This window comes from Cebidichthys violaceus, unplaced genomic scaffold (assembly GCF_023349555.1).
Source record: "Cebidichthys violaceus isolate CVI_PGR_0920_01 unplaced genomic scaffold, fCebVio1.0.p SCAF_1, whole genome shotgun sequence".
Classification (NCBI taxonomy): Eukaryota; Metazoa; Chordata; class Actinopteri; order Perciformes; family Stichaeidae; genus Cebidichthys; species Cebidichthys violaceus.
Genome location: NW_027176262.1, coordinates 10,588,482 through 10,615,047, shown reverse-complemented (window position 1 = coordinate 10,615,047; position 26,566 = coordinate 10,588,482). Strand labels below are relative to the sequence as shown.

Here is a 26,566-nt window from a genome sequence, read left to right as displayed (position 1 = left end):
AGCCTCTCTCCCTTTCTTTGTTTGTATCTCTTTCATTCTCTCAGCATTTCTCTGACGTTCTCTCTCTCCCTCTCCCTCTCTCTCTCTCTCTCTCTCTCTCTCTCTCTCTCTCTCTCTCTCTCTCTGTCTGTTTTCTCTCCCGCTCACCCGATTTCCTCTCTGTTCAACTTTCACAGGACAAATGCCAAAGGCGGTATTATTGTGTCCTCAGCTGCCATCACTCACTGTGTTATGTAAAACACTGTTGATATGCTTGTGTGTGTGTGTGTGTGTGTGTGTGTGTGTGTGTGTGTGTGTGTGTGTGTCTGTCTGTCTGTGCATGTGTGCTTGTGTTATTGCCTGGCTTCATATCTGATATGTCTTCTCTGAATTCACAATCATTCCAGTGTATCCAAACTACGGTCGGGCTTGTTTCAGGACTGAAGACGTAGTCTCTTGTTCTATGGCTACGCTCAGTTTTACATTTATATAAGAGTGAAGGAGTGGGGTGGAGTTAGTAAAGAGATTCATGTTTATCTAAATGATGCAGGTTATAGTACTTCAACACACTGTATTTTAAAGCAGATATTCGATGTCATAAGCAAGTGATGTTTTTTCCCTTATTAGACAAGATGTGTCCAACTAAATAGTTTAGATACGAACTTTGGTATCCATCCAGAATTGCACCTGCTTCGTTAAAAAGCCTAAATATGATTTTAAATTGTTCAAGGAAAACACACAATGTGTTCAAATACAACCCACGAGAGCTGGGTAGCTGGGGAGAGCAGCTACAGTGACAAGGGGTAGCTAGAAGTAAAGCCATCATGATGGAAAGAAAGGGTACTCATTTTTTACATTTCACATCAATGCTTTTCATATTTTTTTTTACTACACTGCATGCTTTGCTATGTGACAATTGCACATGAATACAGTACACATGAAACAACTTTGTTCAGCCCCACTGTAACTGAATTTGTCAATCCAAAAAGAGAACAGGGATGTGACTTTTAAATGGATATTAAGATTGCTTTGTTTAAAGAAATACATCACCTTGTACCAAAGGCATTCAAAACCAGCAGATCATAGACCCGGGGTCATCAACTACATATGTTCAGTGGACAGAATTTTTCTAATCAGGCTAGACTTTTAAATAATAAAAAATACAAATAATATTTAGTCCTAATTAGCCCTCTCTGTTAATATTATTACTTTCTTTACTTGTACTGGCCTATATCAATGTGAACAAACTCTTGCAAAAATCCATAATAATAACTAAAGATTTTCAAATACCATTTTTTCTTCCTAAACTGATTCAGATATCTGAACACGTGTATCGACTAATACCTAGTACTGATCCCATCCAGTTATTGTTTTTAACAGCTCATAACCCTGTATGGATGTGATATGATTGCTATCATTGTTGTATGGTCTGGCTCAGGTATCACATGCACAGTATCGATCAGGGAGGTTGTCCGAATCGGGAAGCGAGTGACACGCATTGTTGTTGTTCCTGTGTAGAGTAAATGAGCTGATAAATCATATAACGTGAAATCGGATAGGTCCATAGACTCACATACTCACGGATTTCCGATCCAGCTGTTTAGGCTGTAATGGAGGCATTTCTGAAACTGGTATCAGTATCAGAAATACGCAACAGCACTTTGACCATATTATGCTTTAAATCTGTTAGACATACAGTATATAGACTATGTTGAGAGCTCAACAGTCTCATCAGCAGTGGTCATGGTGAATTCATAAATATTCTGTGGCCGGGTGGGAAACATTGGCGGGCCGTATGTGGCCAGCGGACCGTCAGTTGACAATAACTGTCATAGACCAGATCTTTCGTTTCTCTAGTGCATTGTGCTAAATTGTAATACATTTCCATGATGTCTCAAACATCTTTCAGGGTATGTTTTTAACCAGGTATGGAGCAGAGAGTCTATTTCAGTTAAATTTTCAATCTTCAGAAATAATTGGATCCCTTCTGTTTTCTCTGCGAGCTGTGGTAAAGCATTATGAAGTGAGAGCTTGGTTCTCATCTGAAGAGCAGAAGAAGGTGTTAGCCTTAAGCTGTGATGTGCATACAGGATGGTACACACGCTGCACATACAGACTCTCTCTCTTACTCTCTTTCTCACTCTGTCTCAATCAAGCCGTCACACATAGAGCTACATATGCACACGCACATTTACTGTATGTGTGAGCAATGCGTTCCCTTCGTTCATTAAGCTTATTTTCACCAACATCTTTCTCTCTCTTCATCCACCTCCCACTTTTTTTCTTTTCTGTTCAATGTCACTCAACAAGGAATTCAATGAGCAAGTCCTTATTGGATGAAGCTGCAATGGTGTGAAACAGGCTGAGTGTCTTTGGTTTAGCCTGAAGACAAGACTACCCAGAAAAGCCGCTTTCTTTCTATGGCTTTGTTCTCCTTCAAGTTTCATATTCGGTGACTTTCTTTTTGTTGTTGGTCTCTCAGACCAGTGTTTACTAAGCATTATCTTTTGTGTACACACACAACACACACACACACACACACACACACACACACACACACACACAAAAAGGTCATAGCTTTTGTATGGACTATATACCAGCCTCTGTATGCATCTCCATGAATCGATATAGAGAAATAATTATAAAAAGTGGTCTGGCTTAGAATGTATGAGCTACAGAGGACTGTAAATGTCATATGTTGTAAAAACAAAATTGCCACATAATATGACCTGGGCTGTGACTTAAACACTTACTTATTTAATTCCGACTTAAATGTGGCTAACCGACATGGCCTCTTTTGAACAATGACAATATTATAAATATGCATACTAGTGTGAATATTTATGGACTTACTTATTTACTGAACTTTTTGCCCCGCTCCCCATGGGCATACAGCCCATGGGTGTATTATAAAATAAAAACGTGATGAAGTTCTGCCAATATCTCCATTATTTCAGCCGCATACAGCTGGTAGGAAGCCGGCAGAACCGGATATGTCATATCAGAATCAGAATCAGAACCGTTTATTGCCATGGTATGTTGAACATATGATGAACTTGACATGATGGGAGGTGCATAACATTTAACAGTCAACAACAAACAACACAGTGCAAAGTAGAAACATATTAAAATGTACAGAGAAATATAAAATAAAGTGAAACATAAGATAAAGTGCAATATAAAATAAAGTGCACAAACAAACAGATAGCAGGACTATAAACAAGTGAGATGTAAGTGTAGTATAAAAGTGTCAAGTGTATTTAAATAACATCTAGAAGTGATGTGCAGGGGAGTGACTGGTAGGAAAATTGTCCTGGGGATGACAGAGTCAGTGGGGGACCCGGGCTCTGTTAATGAGCCCGACTGCAGATGGGAAGAAACTGTTCATGTGCCGTGAGGTCTGGGTCCTGATGGACCTCATCCTCCTGCCAGATGGAAGGGGCATGAACAGTTTATGTCCAGGGTGAGAGGGGTCGGCTACAATCTTTGTTGCTCGCTTCAGGGTCCTTGAGGCGAACAAGTCCTGGAGGGACAGCAGATTGCAGCCGATCACCCTCTTGGCAGAGCGAATGATGCGCTGCAGCCTGCCCTTGTCCTTGGCAGTGGCTGCAGCGTACCAGACCGTGATGGAGGAGCAGAGGATGGACTCAATGATGGCAGTGTAGAAGTGCACCATCATTGACTTTGGCAGGTTGAATTTCTTCAGCTGCCTCAGGAAGTACATCCTCTGCTGAGCCTTCTTTGTGATGGAGCTGGTGTTAAGCTTCCACTTGAGGTCCTGGGTTATGGTGGAGCCCAGGAAGTGGAAGGACTCCACAGCGTCGACGTGGGGAGTCACACCCCCACCTGCCCCCACGATGGGGGCAGGTGGGGCTACGTTCTTCCTGAAATCCACAACCATCTCCACTGTCTTTAGAGCGTTGAGCTCTAGGTTGTTCAGACTGCACCAGGTCACCAGATGGTCAATCTCCCACCTGTAGGCGGACTCATCTCCACCAGAGATGAGTCCAATGAGGGTGGTGTCATTCGCGAACTTCAGTAGCTTGACGGACTGGTGACTGGAGGTGCAGCTGTTTGTGTACAGGGAGAAGAGCAGAAGGGAAAGAACGTGCATGTCGGAAAGGTCGTTCAGTATGCCTTCGAAAATGACGCTATGTCGGCTATTTGTGAACTTTACAACTATTAAGACACGATGTTGTAAATGAGGGCTTTTTAAGTGTTTGTACTGGGAAGGGGAATTGCCTAAATAAAAGGTCCTCTGATTTACAGATATCTTGGCCACATATTCACTGGCGTTTAAAGTCCAAAATGGCAAAAGGATAGCATACAATGCAAATACAGTCAGTTTTCACATAAATCTATATTTACAAACACACATGAATGAATCCGAATGAGGTCTGTAACTACAAGTAGCCTACAGATCGTATCTAACAGGAAGTAACTGTTTCTTTGACTTCCTGTTTATTTTTTGAAGACAGCTGAAAACATTGTACTAAAAAAATTTACCGGTGATCGATTCTAACAACAAACACTCCGCTGGGTCCTAATGCTAACTCTTTATTTTATTTTGCATCATAAATCAGACAGACAAAGCACAATAATTAAGGGATTTGTAAAAGCTGACAGAAAGATGAAATCTGTGTATTGTAGAATAATGATGAAATCTGTTGCTATATGGTCTTGAAGGGTTTCAAAGTGATTATTGTTATCCCTTTTATGATTGCTTTAATGCTATTATGCTGCTACAGTAGCTCTCACACAGGTTATTACAGTACAACAATTGTCAGCATATAGCCTATGTGTTTTTTCACCTATGACTGTCCATAGAACACCTATCAAAATACATGTTCACTAGCATAAAACTGAAATGTTTGCAACACAAATCTGAATCTGAAGTATAACAGAAACAGTATTGTGGCACAAATGTCTATTATGAGTTATCTCCCTTAAAGAGTATCGTCTAGGAGATTTTGGTGAGGGAAACATTAAAAAGAAAAACTTCAAGAAGCACAGACGCAAAGTGGGATGTAAGTCATTATACATGCAGCTCCAAATGGAAGACCAATGTCTGGACGCTCACGTTGTTTTCTCATGGGACTCCTGAAATGCTAACGCCCGGCAACGTCGGTGTCAATCAGCGAGAGCAGAAAGCTGACAGAGAGAAGTAGGTAGTGGGAGCTGTGACGCACTCCCATCTCACAGTAATAGGAGTAGAGAATGACAAGCTGGCGTCAGTAGCCTAACATGGGTACAACAACACGGTGGAAAAGCACTCCACTTAGCCGTGGAGCCTTGGAGGGAGGAGGGGAGGAAGGGAAGGAGGGAGGAGGAAGATGGGAATGAAATGGTGTGTGTATTCAGATGAGTTATGTGAATTCATGAGGGCCCGTTTGCATGTGATTCAGCTTACTCAGTGAAGTAAAGATGACAAGTAGATCGTGCAAGAATATGAATGCACCCTGTTATCATTCTTACTGTTGTGTATGTTTAAATGTATTTCGTAGGCCACATTCTGTACACCATCAAGTCAAAAGATCTTCTTTTACTGCACAAATGTCTCACAAAAAATAAATGATGATTTTTTTTTATTCAACAAGGTTGTGTGATATGAATAAAATCCGTTACTATCTATATCCCTGTATATAATTTTGATACAGTGATATATCGTGAAATAAGTACTGGAAAAAAAAAATTTAATTGCAAGGATTTGAAACATTACAAAATAAAAAATTTTGTTTCAGTGTTCACTTTCTTCACCAGTCCTCAAATGTATCGTACAGTTTGCTCGAGTAAGCTCCTGTGCTAGGAATGCATGGTTTTATATAATGCAGTATTATGATGTTTTTGTTGGTCCAGAAAACCAAAACATTGAACTGAAACTGTCTGAAAGCTTAGCAGAGGTGCAGAGTTGGGTGTTGATTCTCAGTTTTATTGGTAATAGTAACATTGTCATTTGTCAAATATCATTTGATTCAATACTTATTAAAAAGAATAGCATTTAATACATCAAGTGCAGTTTCAGAGCAAGTAAGGACAAATTGGCATCTTAAGAAAAATCTTGAGTGTATTGATTACTGGTTATGCCTTTTAAAAACATACATACGTATATTTGAAGAGTCAGTCAACAAAGACAATTCCTATCTTAGTCATTTAAGGTGTTGAGATTTGGAGCATGTAGTGTAATTACTCAGGGCACAGTTATATTAAGCATTCAACACATCAGCAGATATAAGACATCATGCTAAAGGACATATGATCACACACAGTTGTTTATAAAGTGCTTAAGCATACATGAGAAGGAAATTACAAAAATCTAAATCTAAATATGCTGACAGATGCATGCCTGCATTTACTTGACAGAGCATGCAAAGGCTTAGTCATACAACTCCACTGAGAAACACACACACATACTTGCCTGAGGATGTTGGTGGCTGCTATCAGCACAATTCATTCATATAGGACAAAAGAGGGTAGAGATACAAATATATAAAGATAATATATAATAATTTGCTGTTTTACAACTGAAACACTAATATTGTATCTATATATTAACTTGTTTTCATTTAAACACATATTTGGTACAGTATATGTGCCACAAAGTGAGAGAAAGGCTTTTGAAAACTGTCTTTCCCCTAGCTCTCTAGCCTACTTTTACTTATTCATAGCTACTGTGAACAAGTCATCTTACTGTGACTTCTGGGAATGCAGCAAATTTAGGGGAACTTGCATGGATGGATTGCCATGCAATTGTATACAGACATTCATAGTGCCCAGAATATTACGCCTACTGACTTATGTAATACTTTGTCTCCAGTATAAAGCCACCATGAACATTTGTGTTTTTTAGGGAAATCCATATAGGACGGATTGACGTGAAATTTGGTAGTGACATCCATGTCTCCCAGGAATCCTTAACTTCTCTATCTAGTGCCATAATCAGGTAGATATTTCACTCAGTTCAATACTTTGCTTTTTGACCAAATGTCAACAAACCATATGGCATTCCCATCAGCCTCTATTGCACTTTATGATTAGTGCTAATTAGCATGTTAGCACTAAACTAAGTTGGTGACAATTGTGTTGTATACCCGCTAAACATCTGCATGTTGGCAATGTCATTGTGAGCATGTTAGTATTTATTATTTAAAGTACTGCCTCACATAGTTGCTAGCATGGCTGCAGACGCTTAGTCTTGTTTCAAGAAATAAAACTGTATTCACATGTTTTGTATTGATTATATGGACCTTCCATAGTTTTAAATAGTTGTAGCGTTGGGCACAGTCATCGAGCTCTGATTGATCTTTCAATCGTCTCTCTCACATGTTCTCACAGGCACACAAACGCTTGCTTGACAGAGTGACGTAAGCGTGTAATAAGATCAATAAGCAATCGCTGGTGTGGTCTGGTTCCCCAGTGCATTGACAGGACCCCTGATACGCTGATTGGAAACAATTAGCATCAGCAGCGCTAACATGGTTTTGAGTGATGACGGTGATGAGTGCATGTATGAACTCAAGTTTGTGTGTGTGTGGGTGGGTGAGTCATCATCATCCAGCCCAGGAGGCCCATCTCTCTCCCACTAACACACACACACACACGCTCATATATGAACACACACAGGCAGCTTTGCCAAATCCTTTTGGCAAAGCTAGTTGTGTTGAGTGGGCAGATAGTGACTCTTGGGGTTACTATAAACTAGACGGTATAGAAAACATTATGTGCTGTATCATCATTCAATCTTATGAATCTGCTTTTACCTCATTGTAAGGAATACAAAAAAATTGTGACAAGCCTTTGTCAGCAGCCTTAATGCAACAACACAGAGCATTGATTTAGCGTGATTGTGTTGAAGATGAGATGAGATGAAGGGAGATGTTCCTATAATGATCATTTGACATTATCTTTTCACACCAGATATGGGTAATACTAAATACTAAATATTATTGTATTATTGACTTTTTGGTGAATTGGATTGTGACAATTTAAACATATTATGTTATAATTTATTAAATTTGACTCTTTCCAAGTAAGCTGTAATGAAAAATGTTTCGTTTTGCATGTGCAACACAGCTTTGTCCTATGTAATTCATTACAGTGGAGCACAGTTCAAATGTAATATTTTACACGTTTGCCACATCACTAGATGAAAAGAGGTGGGATGAGGTAATGATACTGTATATCAGCTCAGATACATTATATGCTCTTTGACATCTTTTATTGTTTTCTCTTTAATTATTCAGATTATACAGTAGTTCATCATGGTAATGTATTTATAGAATAACTATTTCTTTATTCTACTGTGCGATCTAGTTCTCTGAATTTTTATTTGCGATTATCACTCTATGTTTCTCTCTATTTTTCTGCTTCGGCTGGGATCTAGTAAGAACAGTTGCTGACCAGTAGGGGTTTTGGTCTGGCTTGCTGGGTTCTTCAGGACTGGAGCGTCTGAGTCGTGACAAACAGAGAGCATGCGTGTGAGTGTGTGTTAATGTGTTTATTTTTGCATGTGTGTGCACTCGTGTCTGCAAGTGTGTTGGAGTGTATGCGTAAAGATAGACTCACATACATTCATCCAGGTAGATCTTTGGTCTCATTGACCCCTGCATGGCTTTGTAATAGTATGCCCTAACATCCACAGATACACACACACTGCTAGTTTAAATAAGAACCCAGGGTTTAAGGATAGTCACACAATGTGTGTCAGTCCTTTAAACAACCCAAAATGATTTCACATTGACAGAATAGATTTCATATAAAGCACATTAAGAGCAATTCAAGAAAAGAAAGTGGTAAGTATTCACAAATTCATCGTATTTCCATATGTAATAATTTTTACAATGCAAAACAAGAATGTTTTCCTTAAGCTACGTGTTATGTGGTTTAGAATGTTGTTATAATATTTAATAATGAATTAGAGATTGATGCACTTCTACATGCCATTTAAAAGAAGATTAACATATATATGATGTGAGTAATAGACCACAGTGTTTCTTGTATTATTTGTTTTCTTTAATTGAGCTTGATAAATAATGTCTCTCTAGGACAAAGCTCCAATTTGTAACAGATGACAGTTCTGTGGCTTGTAGTATGACAAAGTCTGGAACACTGGTACTCTCTGGATGGAGATATAGTGTTTGTTTTTTTTAATTCAAAATACATGCAACTCAGGTGAAAATAAAAATACTAAGGTATAAAGAGTTTTGGTGTGTTAAGATTGATGACCTCACTGTCAAGGTTGCAATACTGCTGTCCGTCCAGTGCTTGATGGAATGGGATCCAGTCCCATTGATCCTTTGAACTTGAACATCTTTTTTTTTTTTTTTTTAATGTGTTAACTTTTGTGAATTGTCAGAGGATTTGAGTTCATTCCGGTCGTTCCTTTAAAAACAAATTGACATAACTGCACAATTATATAGAATCATGGTTGTTTTTAAATGCATCTGAAGTCTTTTTTACCTCAAAGTTTTATGTTCTTGTTAAATGTATGGATTTTATCACATATACAGGAGGCTTGTCCTTGTCAACAGATTTAAGTTCAGCATGCCGCAGAAACACCCCTGAGACCAACAGTGTTCATTTAAACAAAAAGAGTTCTCCCTGCAGACTGCAGTGTGTTCATGCATGTGTTGGTTTTCCCAGCAATGTAACACTGTGTGTGAGAAGATGAACCATCCTTAGTTGCACACGATGTTGACATTTTTTTTTACCTATGCTGATATGAACTATGCATAAATTTGCATGAGAGCAATTAGAAGCAGTCTACTTAAGACTGAATGATGGAGCTGTCAAAGATTATGTGGCTCAGAAGTGCATTAGGCCTCTGTGATTTCCCAGACTAGTATAGACTTGACATGCAAAGTGTATTTGAGCCGTAATGGAGGCCTTCAAGGAACAGCAGAGCACAGAGGAGGATTTAAGAGCCTGGGTAAATGATGGAAGCTGAAATGTGTGTGCAGTTTGTGATAGACAGAAAAGGGGCTCATTTGGTTTTCTCAAGTCTGATTTCTGCTATGATGCAGCACTCTAACTGCCTCATTAATTTAATATGGTACCTTGTCAAATGGCTGGACTCTTAAATAAACATTATCAACAAAAAGGAACTGCACACACAGTATTACGAAATGAGGTATGATTATTTTACATGAGGATGGAGTTCAGTGTGATTCAGCATTACAGTGCAAACAACCTCCCTCCCATCCTGTGGGGCTCATATAAAACATGAATCCACTGTATTAGGCAGATTATCTCATCTGCCATTCAAAATGCAAAGTCATCCCCAGTGGATGACAGTTGCACTGTCAGGTCATCTCACTTTATGCCATTTTATACATAAGCCTACAAACTATGACAGCTAGGGCAGTCCACAGACACAACACACACTCACACACACACACACACACACACACACACACACACACACAGGCACGCACACTACAGTTTGCCTGGGACCAGTTTTTAAAATGATCATTATTATCAAGAATTAAGCAACATCTATCATTGAAATTACCCATTTCTTTTTGCACAACAAACATTCTGCACATTGACCTTATTCAATTAAATGTAAGCCAAAGATAGCATGTGTAAACATAGCCAAAGCTAGCCAAAGCTATGTTTACACATTAAAAGTAAATACAATGTTATGCTCTTAATGAATGACATGAATGCCATAAAGACTTCATGTTTGTTTGAATATTTAACAGTGCTTGTTGTATTTGAATGAAAAGGGTAGTCTTCATTTTATGTCCAGTTGAAATGACAAAATACACTTTTTTTTCAACTTAAAGAGAACTATAATATTGGCTTGATTCATTGTTAATTTACTTAAATATTACATAACTACAATAGCTGTATTGACCTTGTTATTTAGTTTTCTGAATTTATTATTTAAAATCTATAGTGACAGAACATTAGTAACATGTAATGTAGGTCAGAGTACACCTCATGATTTCTTCATTGTCTTGAATTTTCCAAAATCAACAACAATTCAAACAGTTACATCTTGCTGTCATATTGGGTCACTAGTTGTCTATTGCAGCTTTAAATGACCCCTCCTATATTATGGGTGCAGTGCAGAGGTTGGTCTAGGATGAGTATGTTTTAATCTAGCTATGCACAAATACTAGAAACAGGGAGGAAACGGTTAACCTAGCACTGTTAAAGGTGCCGCCCAAAAACTTCAAAGATGTCGTATTTAGGAAAAGCCAATCGGAAACTCATTGTCTGACTGTGAAATTGAATTACAGTTTCCTCTTATTGAACAAAAATGGAAAATCATTGCAGTGAGGGGACAGATAGAGGGTGGTGGGGAGCCGTATGTAGATCACCCCTCTGGCATTACGAGTGATGTGTTCTTTTCTTTTCTTCATCAGCAGCGCCTGCTCTTTTTTATTTTTAGATGGGTTGACGGAGAGAGGGATGAAGGGAGGAGGAAGTAAAGGAGAGAAGTTCTGTGCTTAGATACAGTAGTGCTGTACTGTGTCACAGAGTGGACAGGTCTCTGAAAGTAGCTTCTGTTTGTATGCTTCTAGCTCCAGATTATGTGCCAGCCAGAATGGGACTTCAAGAGAGCTCTGAACAGATCTCAGGTCAGTGCAGCCTTGAGGGACAGGGGAGGAATGGTGTGTGCGTGTGTTTGGTATAACTTTTCTAAGCTTTGTGTAATCGGATAGCACTTGACTCCTTACTTGCATGACATTTTTAAGCAACTTATTTTGATTAATTTGTGAGTTCATAGAGTTCATAGGCTGAATGCCTTGATATGCCTTGCCTTTTTAGTCTCTTTATCTCTCCTAAGGTTTTGGTCAGTATATCCTTCTACTTTCGTTAGTTGATTTGCCTGTAAAGTCTGTACCAAGAACTCTTTTAGTTAAGTAATTAAATTTAGTAATGAAGTAACTTTGCTTTCTCAAATAGATGTTGTGTTTTTAATTATATGGCATTTTTAAATCATGTAGCTTGAGATGATCTTATTTCAGTCTTCAATGTTACCTGGGTTTACGTTGGAATTAGCTGAAAGCCTGGCGCGTCTCATACAGGCACTAAAGAGTGCCTTGCGCATTGTTATCAAGTCCCTGCAGGTCACTGCCCAGTGAGTGAGACTATGCTGGAATTATAGCCAGACCTTTCTTTAGCGCTGACACAACACTTTGGAGAAAGGTCTGGCTATGTGAGACTAGCGAACGGCTTACTTCTTGCGCATCAAGAAAAAACAGAACAATGTTGGCATCCTCTTGGAATCATCTTCATGCCCATCTGTTAATTACAAGTTTGACAATAGCCTTGTTTCCATGGTTTAATTTATGTACTGATGCGGTAAATATCTGGCTCTTTTTGGCTAGCTTAATGTTTGACATTCTTCACATCACATTGTTTTATCTCTATGGCTCTTTCTAGCAGTGATATTTCATTTTTTACTAGTAGCTGGCCAAGGTTTTTTACAAAGGTTTTTTACAAAGTTTATTAATTTTACAAAATAATAAACTAAAAGCTACTGAAATTTAAAGTCAGATGTTGTTCTTCAATTGTGTCAGCAGTGCTGACAACACTTTCACATAACTGGTAGTCAGTTGATTCAATGTCAATATAAAATTACTCAATGTATCACATTAGCTTAGCTCAGCTTAGTGTTAGCTTAGCAATAAGACAACGCTTTCAAGCCAAGACCAAAACCACCCAGGTACAAGATGGACTGAATTTTGACAAAAGAAAAGTAAACCATTGATGCTCATCAAGGACACATATGAACATAAACATAATAATGGACATAATGAAGAAAAATGACTATGATGATATTTAATTTTTTGTTCATTGCTTTGACAGAGTTTGTCAAAGCAACTCATGTCGAAGTTAAAAAAAACAAGAAGTTCATCTTCATGGGATCTTTTTCAGCGTCTCCCCTCTGGCAGAAGCAGGACAGAATGCCTTAACTAGGGTCTCTTCCCAAAAGTTGTGCAGTTGATAAATAAGCTATACAGTCGGCCTAAAAGTAATTGTATGTAAAGTTGTGTACTGTATGTGGGGTTTTTTTGCACTTTAGTCACATCTGTACTAATATTAGTCCAATTCCACTGACTTAGCCGTGTGGTAATGAAAGAAACACAAACTTTCTGGGATTCAAAATGAAGTTTATCCCATTCTTTTAAAGTGTAAAAACAGGTTGTTAATAATGTTGAAACAAGATTAAACGTTGAACTGGTCACATATCTCCCTCTCCGCTAATTGGGCCAGGATACATTTTTTAACTGTCATAAGCATGCTAAGCAAGGTAAATACAGATACTTGGTTAAGAAAGAAAAGTTCATTCATAGACATTTTGCAAAAAAAGTGACATCAATGAATAGTTTTCACCATTTTGCTGGTTTGACTTTTCACACCAAGGCTCCCAGATTTTTAAAGTCAGCATGATCTTTTAGACAAACAATTGAAAACTGTCTTTATATTATACTCTCTCCACCTATTTATGAATACCTATGTATCTAAACATTGGTTTAGATTTCATATTTGAATCATCCATAATCTTCTCTCATACTGGACATGCATATCCAGCTTTAGCCAACAACAAACCTACCATCTTAATAGACTTTTAATGAATCAATATGTACCTCAGCTTCCTGATGCAGAAAGCCCTCTTCTGATAATGCACACTACTTGCTGCTCGGTTGTCATGCATCATCTGCTATCACAGGAAACACTTGACAAGTAGTGGGCGTAGTATAACTGTGGCCAACTGAGCCCCAAACAACAATTTTATGGTCCATAGTCGAGTCACTTTGATCTTTGTCCCGATGTATCCTAGCAACCAGGTATTTTCAATACAACTGATTTCAGTGTACTGCAGGTGCTCTCATCCCTGAACCACCAGTGAACATTTGCAATTGGCAGATGCAGAGGCAGGGGCGGGTGAGAGGACAGAGGGAGGTTCATGAAGCAGCAGAGAAGAGGAGAGCAGAGGAGAGGAGAGGGCGAGGAAGTGTTCGTGGACCACATTATTGAAATGTCAGAGACTCTTACGATTGTGACATTTGAATTAGGGTTTAAGGAAGCAAAGAGAGCATAACGCTTCTGTATCATATCTATAGGAATCTAGATAGCAAGATCAGGGTTGAGCAGTTGTGTTTAAACCAAACGCAAAGGATGCAGAGAAGGCACTCATCAAGTATCATGGGGCGCCATCAGGACAATACACACCTTCCCAAACAGGTGCAGTATTGGTTTAACTGGAGTCTCTCTCCTTTAGTCTGGGTGTATGTGCTCTATGTACATGTGTCTGTGTCTGTGTGTGTGTGTGTGACTGTGTGCGTGTGTGTGTGTGTGTGTGTGTGTGTGTGTGTATGTGTGTGTGTGTGTGTGTGTGTGTGTGTGTGTACACATGTGCAGGAAAAGGAGAGCCATTTAATCAGTGATGATGGGATTGTTTAAATAGGACAACTTGAAGCAATGTCTAAATTAAGCATCTTGAGTTTTTAGGTCAATTACGCATGTGAGAGACTGGTGTTCGTAGGAGAGTGAAGCCACTGTTGAGAGATTCAGTGTCACTCTTGTTCTATTTGTTGAGCAGCATGTCATAGGGGTGGATGTGGATGTGGATGTGTTTATAGATATGTGTTATCTCACACTAACACAAGGGTTTGCATAGTTTCACTATCTTCAACTTAAACTTGAGTTCAGCTCAATTCCATCGATATCTATTGATTTTGCGTTAGCACCGCCTCTGCACATCGTGAAGATGAGAGACAGGTAGATTCATTGCAAATCGACCAACAAATGGTCGTGCCTGGCGTTCATACATCTTGACCAGCTCAGAAAACACTCCTTAGCTAGCCTGTACTCCGTCCAAAACACGTACTTACCACATCATTGTTACCAAATCAATAGATATATTTGTTAATGATTAATAGCCTTGCTACTGCGAGACGCTCCTGTAATCCCGCAACTGTTTGCAATTCTGCAATCATCCTCCGGTTTCCAGAACGTGAACTTGGCCTCTGGCATGTTTTGTTGGCTGCTACTGCTTCAGCATTAATATTAAAGCAGCGAGAGGTGTGAAAGCTTAATCCTTATTTAACTTTTTTTCTGTACGGCTGGTGTAGTAGTACAGAAACAATGGGAAGCTCCCCACTGTCGTGCTGTATTTACAGTTGTTGTAGATATGTCTGTGGAGGAGCTCAGCTGGCCTGCTCGAGTGATCTGTTCTCTTTTTCACTTGACTGGCCATGGCCTGCCAGTGGACTCAGCTTTTCTCTCTCTCTCTCTCTCTCTGTCTGCCCATCACTCTCTTGCTTTATCTCTCTGTCGCTCTTTATCACTCCGTCTCTGCTCTCACCATCTGCCTTTATGCCTGATCTGCCTACATATCTCCTAACAGTTTCTCAGTAGAGAGCTGGGGGATGGGGGTAGAGAGGGAAAACTGAAATAGTGGAAAAAGGGGAAAAGGCAGATATGAGAAAAAGGGAGTGATAGTGTACATCACCATGAAAATAACATAGACAAAGGGAATAGTCCAATAGTGTGTGTGGTTCAGGCATGTTGACTGGAATCAAAACCGAATATTAAATGTGTGAGTTGTCTTCCAGTCACGTTTCCTGTTTTTTGTGCATGTGCGGACTTCTCTATTTGAGTTTCTTGTGGTAGGTTGCCTTTTAAATGATCAAATTTCAAGGTAATTTAATAGAGAAAAAAATAGTATAGTGGTGAATCATTTCATTCACTGCTACTTTCTTACTTTTCTTGGCTTAAAAACAATATAATGCAATCTATTTGGATTAAATAGTTCAGCAATCACTGTTATAAAGCTGTTTATTTAGATGTCGGACATATATTGACTCAATATTGTGGTCGTTCTGTAATGTATATAAACTTTTAAGGCTCACATTTTGTATGTATCCATCTAAATGCACAACCTCTCTCTGAATGAATGTTTGTTTACCTTTTAACATTGATGATGTATTGTGGCTTTGACTAGAGATCCAAATCAGTGGTTCTATTCTTGGCAGCTTGTTGTGCAAAGATCCTGTTTTACGTATCTGTGTTCATCATCATATACCAGTGTTTAATATTGTCTTCTGTTACAGTGCACTGCATTTGTTGAGGGATTATGACCCATCTTTCTGTGCACAGCATGTACTGTATTGCTCTGAAAGCCTGACAGAGTCCCAAGAGGCAATTCTGGTACACGCATGCCTGTGTGTGTGTGTGTGTGTGTGTGTGTGTGTGTGTGTGTGTGTGTGTGTGTGTGTGTGTGTGTGTGTGTGTGTCGACACTCATCTGTTCCCACTGTTGATTTACTCATTGACCATCGCTCCGCCTGCTGTCTCCTGTGGGCCTTTATGCTGGGAGGAATCGATAACCTTCTTCCTCGCCTTGCCTCTCCACTGTGTCTCTACCAGAACGATGCTCTGTAACACTATATCAGCTCAAATGCTTATGCATGTTGCACTGAATGAGCTTGCAAATGTACACACATGCTGTATGTAGGCTTGTTCTTTTTTAAATGCTCAAATATCAGAAATCTAACAGATTGAAGTGTCCTAAGCACACACAGACACACACACACACACACACACACACACACACACACACACACACAGACACACACACACACACACACACACACACACACACACACACACACACACACACAGTCATGCTCCCTCTATCTCACTCTCTCCCTGACATTAGCTGAACAGAGACCATTACTGCCAGGTAATAGGTAAATGTCACAATAGCAGGATGTCATAAAGCTCTGGAGTGGTCTAATGGGTTTTGTTCAGGTTGAGGTGACACATGCACACTCGCACATACAGACACGCGCTCTTCCTGGAAACTGTCTTCCTAGGTGCTTCATGCATTTACTCATCACATCACAGCTCTGAGCTGCGACATGTTTGAAGACCTAATACAATCTGTTTAAGGAAGTATATTATGAGAGTCATCTGTCATTTTGTTATAAAACAGAGGGGTGGTTCTGCTATTGTTACATTTTATGTTTTCCCCTTTACTCCTCCTGCACTTTTTATAACCTTAACCTAGTAATTGCAGAGATCCGTACAGAAAAATAATAGCGTGAGTTAAGTGAGACATAAAAAGTAAAAAGGCACAGATACAAGCAGAGAGCCAAAAGCAGAGGTTGCTGCTAGTCGCCAAGCCTAGTAGCCTGGGGAGGCAGGCAGATGGGAGAGTGAAGGCTTATGGATGGAGTGATCACGTGAGCTTATTTGCTTCATGTGTTGGCACAGTGGGGGAGAGAAGGATGCAGGAGGAGAGCAGGATTGGAAGATGATAAAATATGACGGCTAGTTTGACTGTCTTTATAAACCCACCCTATAGCAATCGGCCATTGTTCCGTGAGCTTTCCTATCATTTCCATTTCAAAACCTTTTCATTTTACATTTAGAGCATTTTATTTTTCTTTGCAATTTGCTTTCCTCAAGCTGTCAAGAGTAGAGACAGTTACATCTATATTATCCAAATACAAGTCCACCTTAAACTTGAAGCATGAAAACATCCTGATTGTTAGGTAGGGCTGGGTATTGAACCAACTCAAATTTGTTTGTAGCGCTGAGGAAAACTGCCATCGAATGTGTAGTCAAATTTGTAATCTTGTTTACATATTTTTTGATCAGATAGTTCCTGGTTTAAAGCTACTGTTGGCAACTTTAATAAGAATAACTTTTTGTCACTTTGTAAAAGACTCCTGAGCTCTCATTGGCTGTTTTTCTTCTGGTGCTGTGGAATCTTGCAAATTCCATTAAAGAGAGGCAGAGAAACATGATTTTTGTACTGTTCTTGTACTGTTGCTTGTCTTGGGACAATATTTATCTTCTGAGAAGTATATTTCTCTATTTTCTTAAATAAAAAATGTCTTAATATGTCTTAATGTAAGTTATCAAAAAAAGTTTCTGTATTGTTTCATCACTTGAATTGACAATCAATATCCACCACTAGTGTTTGGCTGAAGAAAGACGTTGCCAATCACTATAGTAAAACTTTAGCTTTCTGGTCCAGTCACTGCCAGTCATTCCCAAGATTATTTTAAACATTCACAAAGCTTTATGATTGTATCTTGAAGTGTCAACATCACAGGCATAAGTGGGAGAAACACTACTTTGAAAAAATGTTCTAAGAATGGAAAGTAAACAGAAAAACTGTGTGATCAGCCACGAGTTTGACAGTATTGTTTTATAACACAGTTCATCCAGGGTTCAGTGGGGAGCCACAGCTCAGCTGACTCTTACAAAGTTCACTATCCTCCAACTCTTTCTGCAGTGCACTGTCCTCATTGCAGGTGTCTCTTCTATCTTACCAAATGGTGTGTTTTCCTTTAATTGTTTTCACCGATTCCACAGATGTTGCAGCAGAAATGTGAAAAGATTTTTTTTTTTTGTAAATCAATTTCTGTTTTGGTACAGTGAAAGAAGTATTTTTGTTTTGTTTGGGGGCTGGGTTAGGGTTGCCTATCACCGCACCTCAAATCACTAGTTGTGTAGTTTGCTGTATCCAACCTTAATCAGTTTCCCTTTGTGACTTAAAAAAATCTGTGAAGTTGATGAAAATAGGTTGCAATGCAATGGTTTGTAATATATCTTAAAAACACAATTTAAGTCATTGCTGACAACTGTGACACATTAATGTGTCCATTCATTATTACTGATTTTAACATCATCCTTACACTATCAAATACATTAAAGTTTTCCATGATTGCATTTTTGCAAGATGTGTGAGTTACATCCAAAGTCTACAGAATCGACTACTTCTTTTTCATGCGTTCTTTAGCTTTTGCCGCATTCATATGGATTAACTTTGCTAATTACAAATGCTAAATGTTGCATGCATACACTTAAATATACTGTAAACGTATATACATTTGTGTCTGTGGATACATGCGTTTCACAGTGTCTGAAAATTGATTATAAGCTAAAGAGGAGCTGATTAGCAAATTGTGACATTAATGGTGGAATCCATTACTGAAACCTAACATGGTTGACCTTTGACATAGATGAACCTTTGGGCTTATCAGTCAATATGATGAATCAGTGACAGCTAAATGTAGGCAGTGGGGGGTTGGCGTGGGACTGTGTGTTATTCTTTAATGGAATATTGTAGGATGTCTATTATATGATATGTTTAAAACTGTCACTAACCTCTACAACACATGAAGCCATCATGCCACTAGCTTTATTTTCTATCACATTTTAAGACTTTCACATCACGTGACCAAGCAATAGACAAGATGCCATAGTGTGTTCCTTCTGGGACCATAAAATGTTTAATTTATTATAAAGACAGATGCACACACACACACACACACACACACACACAAACACATCCTCTTTCTCGCTCAGGTATGAAGATAAAGACGCTGTGTGCGTCAGTGTAGTGTGACGTGTGTTCATCGTCATTGCATTACACTAGAGAAGATGAACAAAGAATGATTATCTCATTCTCTATCTCTTCCTCTCTTTTCCAGTCGAGCACGAGCGTGGTAGTGGACATCGCGGTGATGGGCGAGGCCCACGGTCTGATCTCAGACCTGCTGGCAGACCCCTCGCTGCCCCCTAACACCTGCAGCTCTCTGAAGGCCGTCAGCAACCTCCTCAGCACCCAGATCAGCCTCCAGCCGCTCCACCGGCTTCGCATCTCTCCAGACACACACACCTGCTCTGACTCTGAAGAGGGGCCAGATAAAGCAGAGAGACTGGCCATTCCAAAGGTAAATGTTTGTCTTCCTTTAAATTTTTTTTTTTTTTCATTTCTGTGTCTTTGGTTAGGTGTTGGAGATAATTTCCAATGGCTGAACCCCAATTTCAAATTTCAATGATGTAAGGATTTTAATTGGAAGTTTACTCACCAGCTAATAAGAATCATTGATTGGCCACCCAGAATGACTAATCGCCCCAAGACTGATTGTAGGAATTACTGTAATTGTGCTCAATCACATCTTGGTCTGTTGTATAAAGCTGATTAATACAGGTTTGAAAATCAACCTGAGGATCAGGACCCCCCAAATGATCCCCAAAGAAATCTGAGGTGTCACAATATGAATAAAAAGATTAGAAAGAAACAAGAAATTATTTAATCTTTTATCTTCTTGTGCAATAACAAATATGCTCTTACCTCCCCAAGCCTCTCTACTATATTTTCTGAGAAGTAGTAATCGGTTTTTAGTTGAGCTGCTTACAATTCATCACAATTAGATATCACTTAATTTGAAAAGAGTACTCCACAGATTTAGTATTGCACCTCAAGGAGATGGTGAGACTCACATTTGGCAAGAAAAATATAAAAATCAATGCAGCACAACCAGAGGTATCTCTTTTTTATTTTACGTATTCTCCTTCCTTGTCAATACCTTGCGCCTACATTACGTGTATAATGCATCTTAGCCGCCGATAGTTCCATTGAAAATTCGGTCTGTTATGCTTGTAGCAGCTAAAGAAGAAATGAGGAGCGAGCTGCAGAGGTCTGGTATGCTCATATCTTTTTAACTCAACACCCCCGGACTCTTGTAGTGTTCAAACCCTTGATCAGATTTCATGCAGCTCCTCCTGGAGCCACAAAAGGCAACCATGTTTCCATATGTTGTAGTACTCCCAATGAATTATAAACAGACCTTGATCTGTAAAATCGTTGGAGTTCCCCTTTAGACTAAAAGAATTTTAACCATCATAAAATATTACAAACAAAAATATCTCTGAATCAGTGAAGCTAGATGTATTACCAGACGTGTGTTCATAGAAACAGACACAGTTGTCTCAAAGTTAAGTTTTGTTGTATGCTGCAGAACAATACATTTGTGCGTATGGTCTGATGTAGCTCTTCCTGCAGTCATCACCTCCATTTCCTCCATCACTGCTGGCGTAGTGTGTGCCTCTAATGTAGCTAACAATGACGCACAGGCTTCCAGAGGGCTTTTTAATGTTTTACAAGGCCAGTGCTTCAAAATGTGTGCGTTCACTTAAGGAGGCAAGGAAACTAAATAAAGCGTGTGATGCAATGCAGGATAGCCCACCAGGAAAGTGACAAGCAGCTTTAAAACTGCCTGGTTGCACTCAAATGCTCGAGCCATGTAGTGAAACTCAATGAGATACTGTCTTGTTTTAGCTCATTGGAGAGTCTGCATAAAGCAATGGTTAAAGTCGGTGATTCAGCTTACTTGTGCTGCCCTGTTGTATAGATCTGAAGGACAGAAATTTTGGAAATGTTGACTGAGGTGCATTTGTTTCTCTCGTTTTGACGTAGCTTAACGGGGCAGCAAAACACACCCCGTTTAAACAAGTTTCATTTCTTATTAAATCCAGGGAACAATTTGGCTTTCACCTAATTTAACTCCAACAGTTCTGGCTATTTGTCAAGTTTATTGCATCTCCTAAAAATGTAACCACACTTCTGGTGCACAGATTTGTCTTTAAAACATCTCATATTACAGCCACACATTTCCCGAAGCACACCATAGTGATTTATATTTGTTTTGCTATAGTACGAAAATTAAGAGGCTTCATGTAAAAATGTACAAGATGACACGCAGCAATCCATCACAGCCAACAACAAGTCTTCTGATTGTCAGCTACATTATTGCATGATAATGCAGAGCAGATGTTTCAGATCTGCACTTAAAGCTTTATTCCCTCAGTTATAAAATTCACAATGGCAAAAGCAGAGATGATGTTCACAGTAATTAAACAACAATTATTTCTTTGACATACTAATAGATGGCTTTGATTAGCTTTTCTTAACTACAGGAGGGAGGTTTACCACAGAGCACTATGAGGTCATGTGTGTGCATGTTTATTTGCCTAAGAAGTGAACAGACAAAGAGGGATGGACATGCTTTCCTTCAGTAGAAGAAGTTAAATCCTCTGCTGCCCTCTATAGTCCTCTGTGTGTGTGTGTGTGTGTGTGTGTGTGTGTGTGTGTGTGTGTGTGTGTGTGTGTGTGTGTGTGTGTGTGTGTGAGAGAGAGACATTGGATATATTGACACCACAGGGGAAACAAGCGCCTCTTTTTTACTTACCATTCAGTCTTCTACATACTTTTAAAAAACAGGAATGGACTAGAAGAACAAATATGGCATCCTTCTAGTTTGATGTCTTTACGTTTCTGTATGAAAATAAAGCTCTCTTTATTGGTTAAAACATGTTCCTGAGGCTGAGATGTCACTTTACGTACTTAGTAGAGCAATATTTGTGAGGTTCTGTATCTGCCTTTCTTTTCCTGATGTTCTAGTTAGTCTCTTGCTGTGCAAATTTAGGGTATTTTTGGCTTTTTTATGGTCATAGAGTAAATGTTACTCTTTGTCAGCCTTGCCTGTCATTTTTAAAACATTCTTGTTTAGAAGATGAAGCAAGATCGGACTTTAATTTATTTATAAATGTTCAACATTAGTTCCACATATCATTACATATATTTTTCATACAAACACACAGACAAGGTCATATCTTTGTAGTTTCCAAAAAGGTGCAAATATTAGTAGCTTCTGATTGCAAACATGTTTTTTTATCTGTATTACAGCGTCTAAGACGGAGTCTGCCCCCAGGGTTGCTTAGGAGAATCTCGTCAACTTGGACCACGACCACCTCAGCTACAGGGCTGCCTACCTTAGAGCCGGGCCCTGTGCGCCGAGACCGCTCAGCCAGCATCAAACACACCACAGACAGGTAATTCTCACTCACTCACGCACTACAATCAACTGGACTACAGTATTTTTTAACTGTAACAGTGCTGGTTTTCTTACATTAAATCAGTGAATCATGGAACAACTCTGTGATGATGACCATCTCAAAGAGTCGCTCCATGTCTGCCTCCTGTGCTCCCTCTGTCACCTCCAACCACCTCTACAGCAAACCACTGGGAAGACCAGGTGTGTGTGTGTGTGTGTGTGTGTGTGTGTGTGTGTGTGTGTGTGGGTGAGCTAATCTACTTAACACACTGAGACATGTTGAGTATGTTACATGGGTATAAGACATCCTTGTTTACACTAGTTTTAAATTGGAAAACATTTTTACCAAAATTCTTTTCAGCTTGACTATTCACTGAGCATACAGTAGTTCAAAGATAGATGACAACTAGTATCAAGAGCAAATTACACAAATACTGAAACGCTCTCTTTTTCAGGGTTCCCCCCCTCCAACGTATCACCTCTGGGCTCACCGTGCCCATCTCCTCCCAACCAGGGCACGCCTGCCTCAAGCCCCACCATCAAAACATGTTCAGTGCAGCTTCCTGAGCCGTCTGGGCCCCTGACAGAGCGAACCCCTGGCTCTGTGGCCCACAAGAGCCACCACAGAGCCTTAACTCACAGTCAGAGCGCCCCGAGCTCCACCACCCCTTACTGGCGGCCTCCATCACTCTGCGGCAGGTAACATACATGCGATCACACACTGGATTCATTCTCCTGTTACACTTTGATGAGCAGTTATAAATATAGACAGTTCAAGTTGTGTATGAGTATTTGCAAGAAAATGAGGGAAATTAGTCAATCATCAGTCTGTGCTGGGGGAACAGGACTTGTTTTGATTATCAGATGAGAGAGAATGATCCGGATTGACTAGCTTATCCTCTGAATGGGTTGGTGTTTCTCTGCTCTCTTTCCATCAGCTGTGGCAGGCCGTTCAACAATCGACTAAACCACAGGGTAGAATCTGTCGACAAAGGGGACAGAATACCCCATCCAGGTAAACGAGTAACAACTACAGCCTATAATAGCAGCCTATGAATGTGATATACAAGAAAATGCTTCCAGAATCTAACCTGGTTGATAAATATAGACTATTCTTCCATCTTATTTTCTGAGTTGATAATTTGATTCACTCAGACTAACATTCTCCACAACTGCTTTCATTGTATCTTTGTTTAACCGTCACATGGTTACATTAAATAGCACATCTAACAATGTAATGTCTCCCCAGATGAGCGTGCCATAGCTTCTTCAGATTATGACAGCACCTACGACAGCACCTATGAGACCAACCACAGTGACAGCAGTGACTTTGCACAGAATGAAGATGAGGGAGAGGGAGGCAAGAAGCTGCCTGAAGCAAGGGAAGGTTGCAGGGAGTATTTGGCAGAGGGCATCGTTCTTCACCCACTCCTGCCATCACCAGAGGTAGGCAATCAGAGAGGCTTAATTTGGTAACGGGGAAAAAAAAGTCTGTTATCGTTTATGTACTTTAATGTGCTTCAAATCCCTCCAGAGACAAGCAGAAATAAAGAAGATTGAGTATATCCTTTGATTAGGATTATTTTTACAATGATTTATCCAATGTTATTAGGTAGAAATACTGCTCAATTAACATCATATATTTTTGAAAATGCTTTTGCAAAATGCTAGAAAACCAAGCAGCAGTGCAGTCTAATAATGTATATCTACATATTGAATCAAGCAATGACCCAAGTCTGTTGTTTTATTTTACTGTACTTGCAAGTATCTTTCTGACCTCTCCTCCCTGATAGGACAAGCCAATCTTGGCCGCAGAGCCTTTAGCATTGCCAGCTCTGGAGCCTCTGATGAGTCAACTCAACAACTGGAACTTTCCCATTTTCAGTCTTGTGGAGAAGACTCATGGCAAGACAGGCTGCATCCTCAGTCAGGTAAACACTAATTAGTGAGGAAATGTTGAAACCCAGGTGACATTTATGTAATGAAAACACATCAATACTGTTTCTATCAAAATGATCTCATATTGATGGAAATTTCCACATGCTTTATGTGGTGATGTCAGCTGTGCAGGCGATGGAAAGACTGGATTTGCATTTGAAGCTTGCAGCCACAACAACGCTAGAAAGTGAAAGCAAAAATCAGACATGCAGTGTTCGCCAAGATGTCATCAATTCCAGAAACAATTTTGTGTTAGCAGATACTAGACCTTTCTATAAGAAAAGGTGTGCTGTGAAATGGGAAGTGACTTGACCCAGCTTTACATCTGAAGCTCTACAAAGATTAGATATGACTCACGGTGTGTTTTCCTCATGTTATGTCCCAGGTTTCCTATAAGCTCTTTGAGGATGCAGGTCTATTTGAGACCTTCAGAATTCCTGTACAAGAGTTCATGAACTACTTCCATGCTTTGGAGAACGGATACAGGGTCATTCCTTGTGAGTAGAAGATCTCCATTTTTATCAAATTCTTCAAGTAAAATATTGATACCCAGCATTACCTTTATCTGCCACAAGGGGGATGCATTGCATTGTCATAGTAATAAAACTACACCAGGCCCACTTTTTGACTTAGTATTATGTCATAATCTGATTGTTCACGGTTGGCAGAAATATCAAGTTTCCAAGAAAGAAGTTTTTGATTGCATGATCTGTACATTTTAAATAAAATATTTGAAATTGTTTATGCTGTAGTTGTATTCAGTTTTATACTTAGCACAGTTTCAGGGGGACATTGTACTTTTTGTAAAAATGTCTGGTTTGCTCTCCCTCAGACAGATGATATACCAAGTAAACAGTCTTTTGTGCTATACATTTACTGTCATTAACAGTTTGATAGTGTTACACTTCAGAATTTAAAGATAGCGGAATGTTTATTACCGCTCCAGCTGGGATTTGAATACAGAGGTCTTACTGCCCTCCACTGGTGTGAATAAATATTTTGTCTTACTCTCCCCAGATCACAACCGGATCCATGCCACTGACGTGCTACATGCTGTTTGGTACCTCACCACTCAGCCTGTACCAGGCCTACCCACCCTGCTGACTGAGAATGGGATACACACTGGTGAGTATGTTTGATACATACAGGTTAAGAAAAAGAAAAACTATGCTTTGTACCAGATTTAGCTACTAGCTAAATTCCATCTGCAGTCCTAGTCCAGTCCCCTTAGACCTACCTGCAAGAATGTTGCCTCCGGGCAGTTGAAATCTCTTTTTTTGTTTCCACTCTAGGAGTGACATTTTGATTGACTGGAGTGATGTCAATCAAGGATGTAATAGTTGTCAATCACTGTTCTCTGTCAATATCAAACAAATCCACTCTCAGTTCACCCCTGTTGTTCAGGAATTAAGATGGTGAACATGAATTACAATGTCCCGGATTTTGTCATCCCTCTCTGTTAACACTCTGATAAAGTCATAAAGTGCCCCCAAAAAGAATTAGATAAAAAGAAAAAGAAATCCAACCTCATGTTGATTTGTCAAATTTGTGCGTTTTCTCTGCCCCTTTTTGTCTTACTGTAATTGAGTGGGGAGGCTCTTGTGTCCCGATAAAACATGTCATTATATTCACACACATTCACAGAGGAAGCTTTAAAAACTAACAAAAAAGTTTAATTGTTCTCATGTTTGTGTTCATTTACAAAGTCACTAGTATAGTGTGATAGCATACCTCTCGGTCATTCTATTCCTACTTTCACTTTTAACACTGTATTTATTTGTATTATTCTCACCTGTTGTGTCATGACATTGTTCTGTCACTTGACTCATTGTATAGTCAACAACATCCTGTTGATCGATAACGTAGATGTAATGAGTCAACATGCTGAAAGTTTTTTCCTGAATAAGTCCAAGTACAGCAGTCAATAAGGTGTCAGTATTTGCGCAAAGAGCACCATCAGTGACTGGGGAGTGTGCTGTGTTTTGTTTTCGCCAG

General features: G+C 39.4%; 1 protein-coding gene across 4 annotated transcripts in view; it reads left to right on the top strand.

Annotated features, from left to right (window-relative positions):
- pde3a (phosphodiesterase 3A, cGMP-inhibited) overlaps positions 1-26,566 on the top strand; it is a 48,853-nt gene that overhangs the window by 11,221 nt on the left and 11,066 nt on the right. For 3 of the 4 annotated variants that reach the window (XM_068710098.1, XM_068710106.1, XM_068710089.1), the window contains exons 2-10: positions 19,445-19,687; positions 22,486-22,631; positions 22,719-22,834; positions 23,089-23,332; positions 23,572-23,648; positions 23,883-24,079; positions 24,427-24,564; positions 24,957-25,068; positions 25,589-25,696. In XM_068710098.1, the coding sequence (XP_068566199.1) occupies positions 19,445-19,687; positions 22,486-22,631; positions 22,719-22,834; positions 23,089-23,332; positions 23,572-23,648; positions 23,883-24,079; positions 24,427-24,564; positions 24,957-25,068; positions 25,589-25,696 (1,381 nt within the window). Of the gene's footprint in view, positions 1-11,474; positions 11,565-19,444; positions 19,688-22,485; positions 22,632-22,718; positions 22,835-23,088; positions 23,333-23,571; positions 23,649-23,882; positions 24,080-24,426; positions 24,565-24,956; positions 25,069-25,588; positions 25,697-26,566 lie in introns of those variants that run through there. The other variant, XM_068710113.1, reaches the window with a different exon arrangement.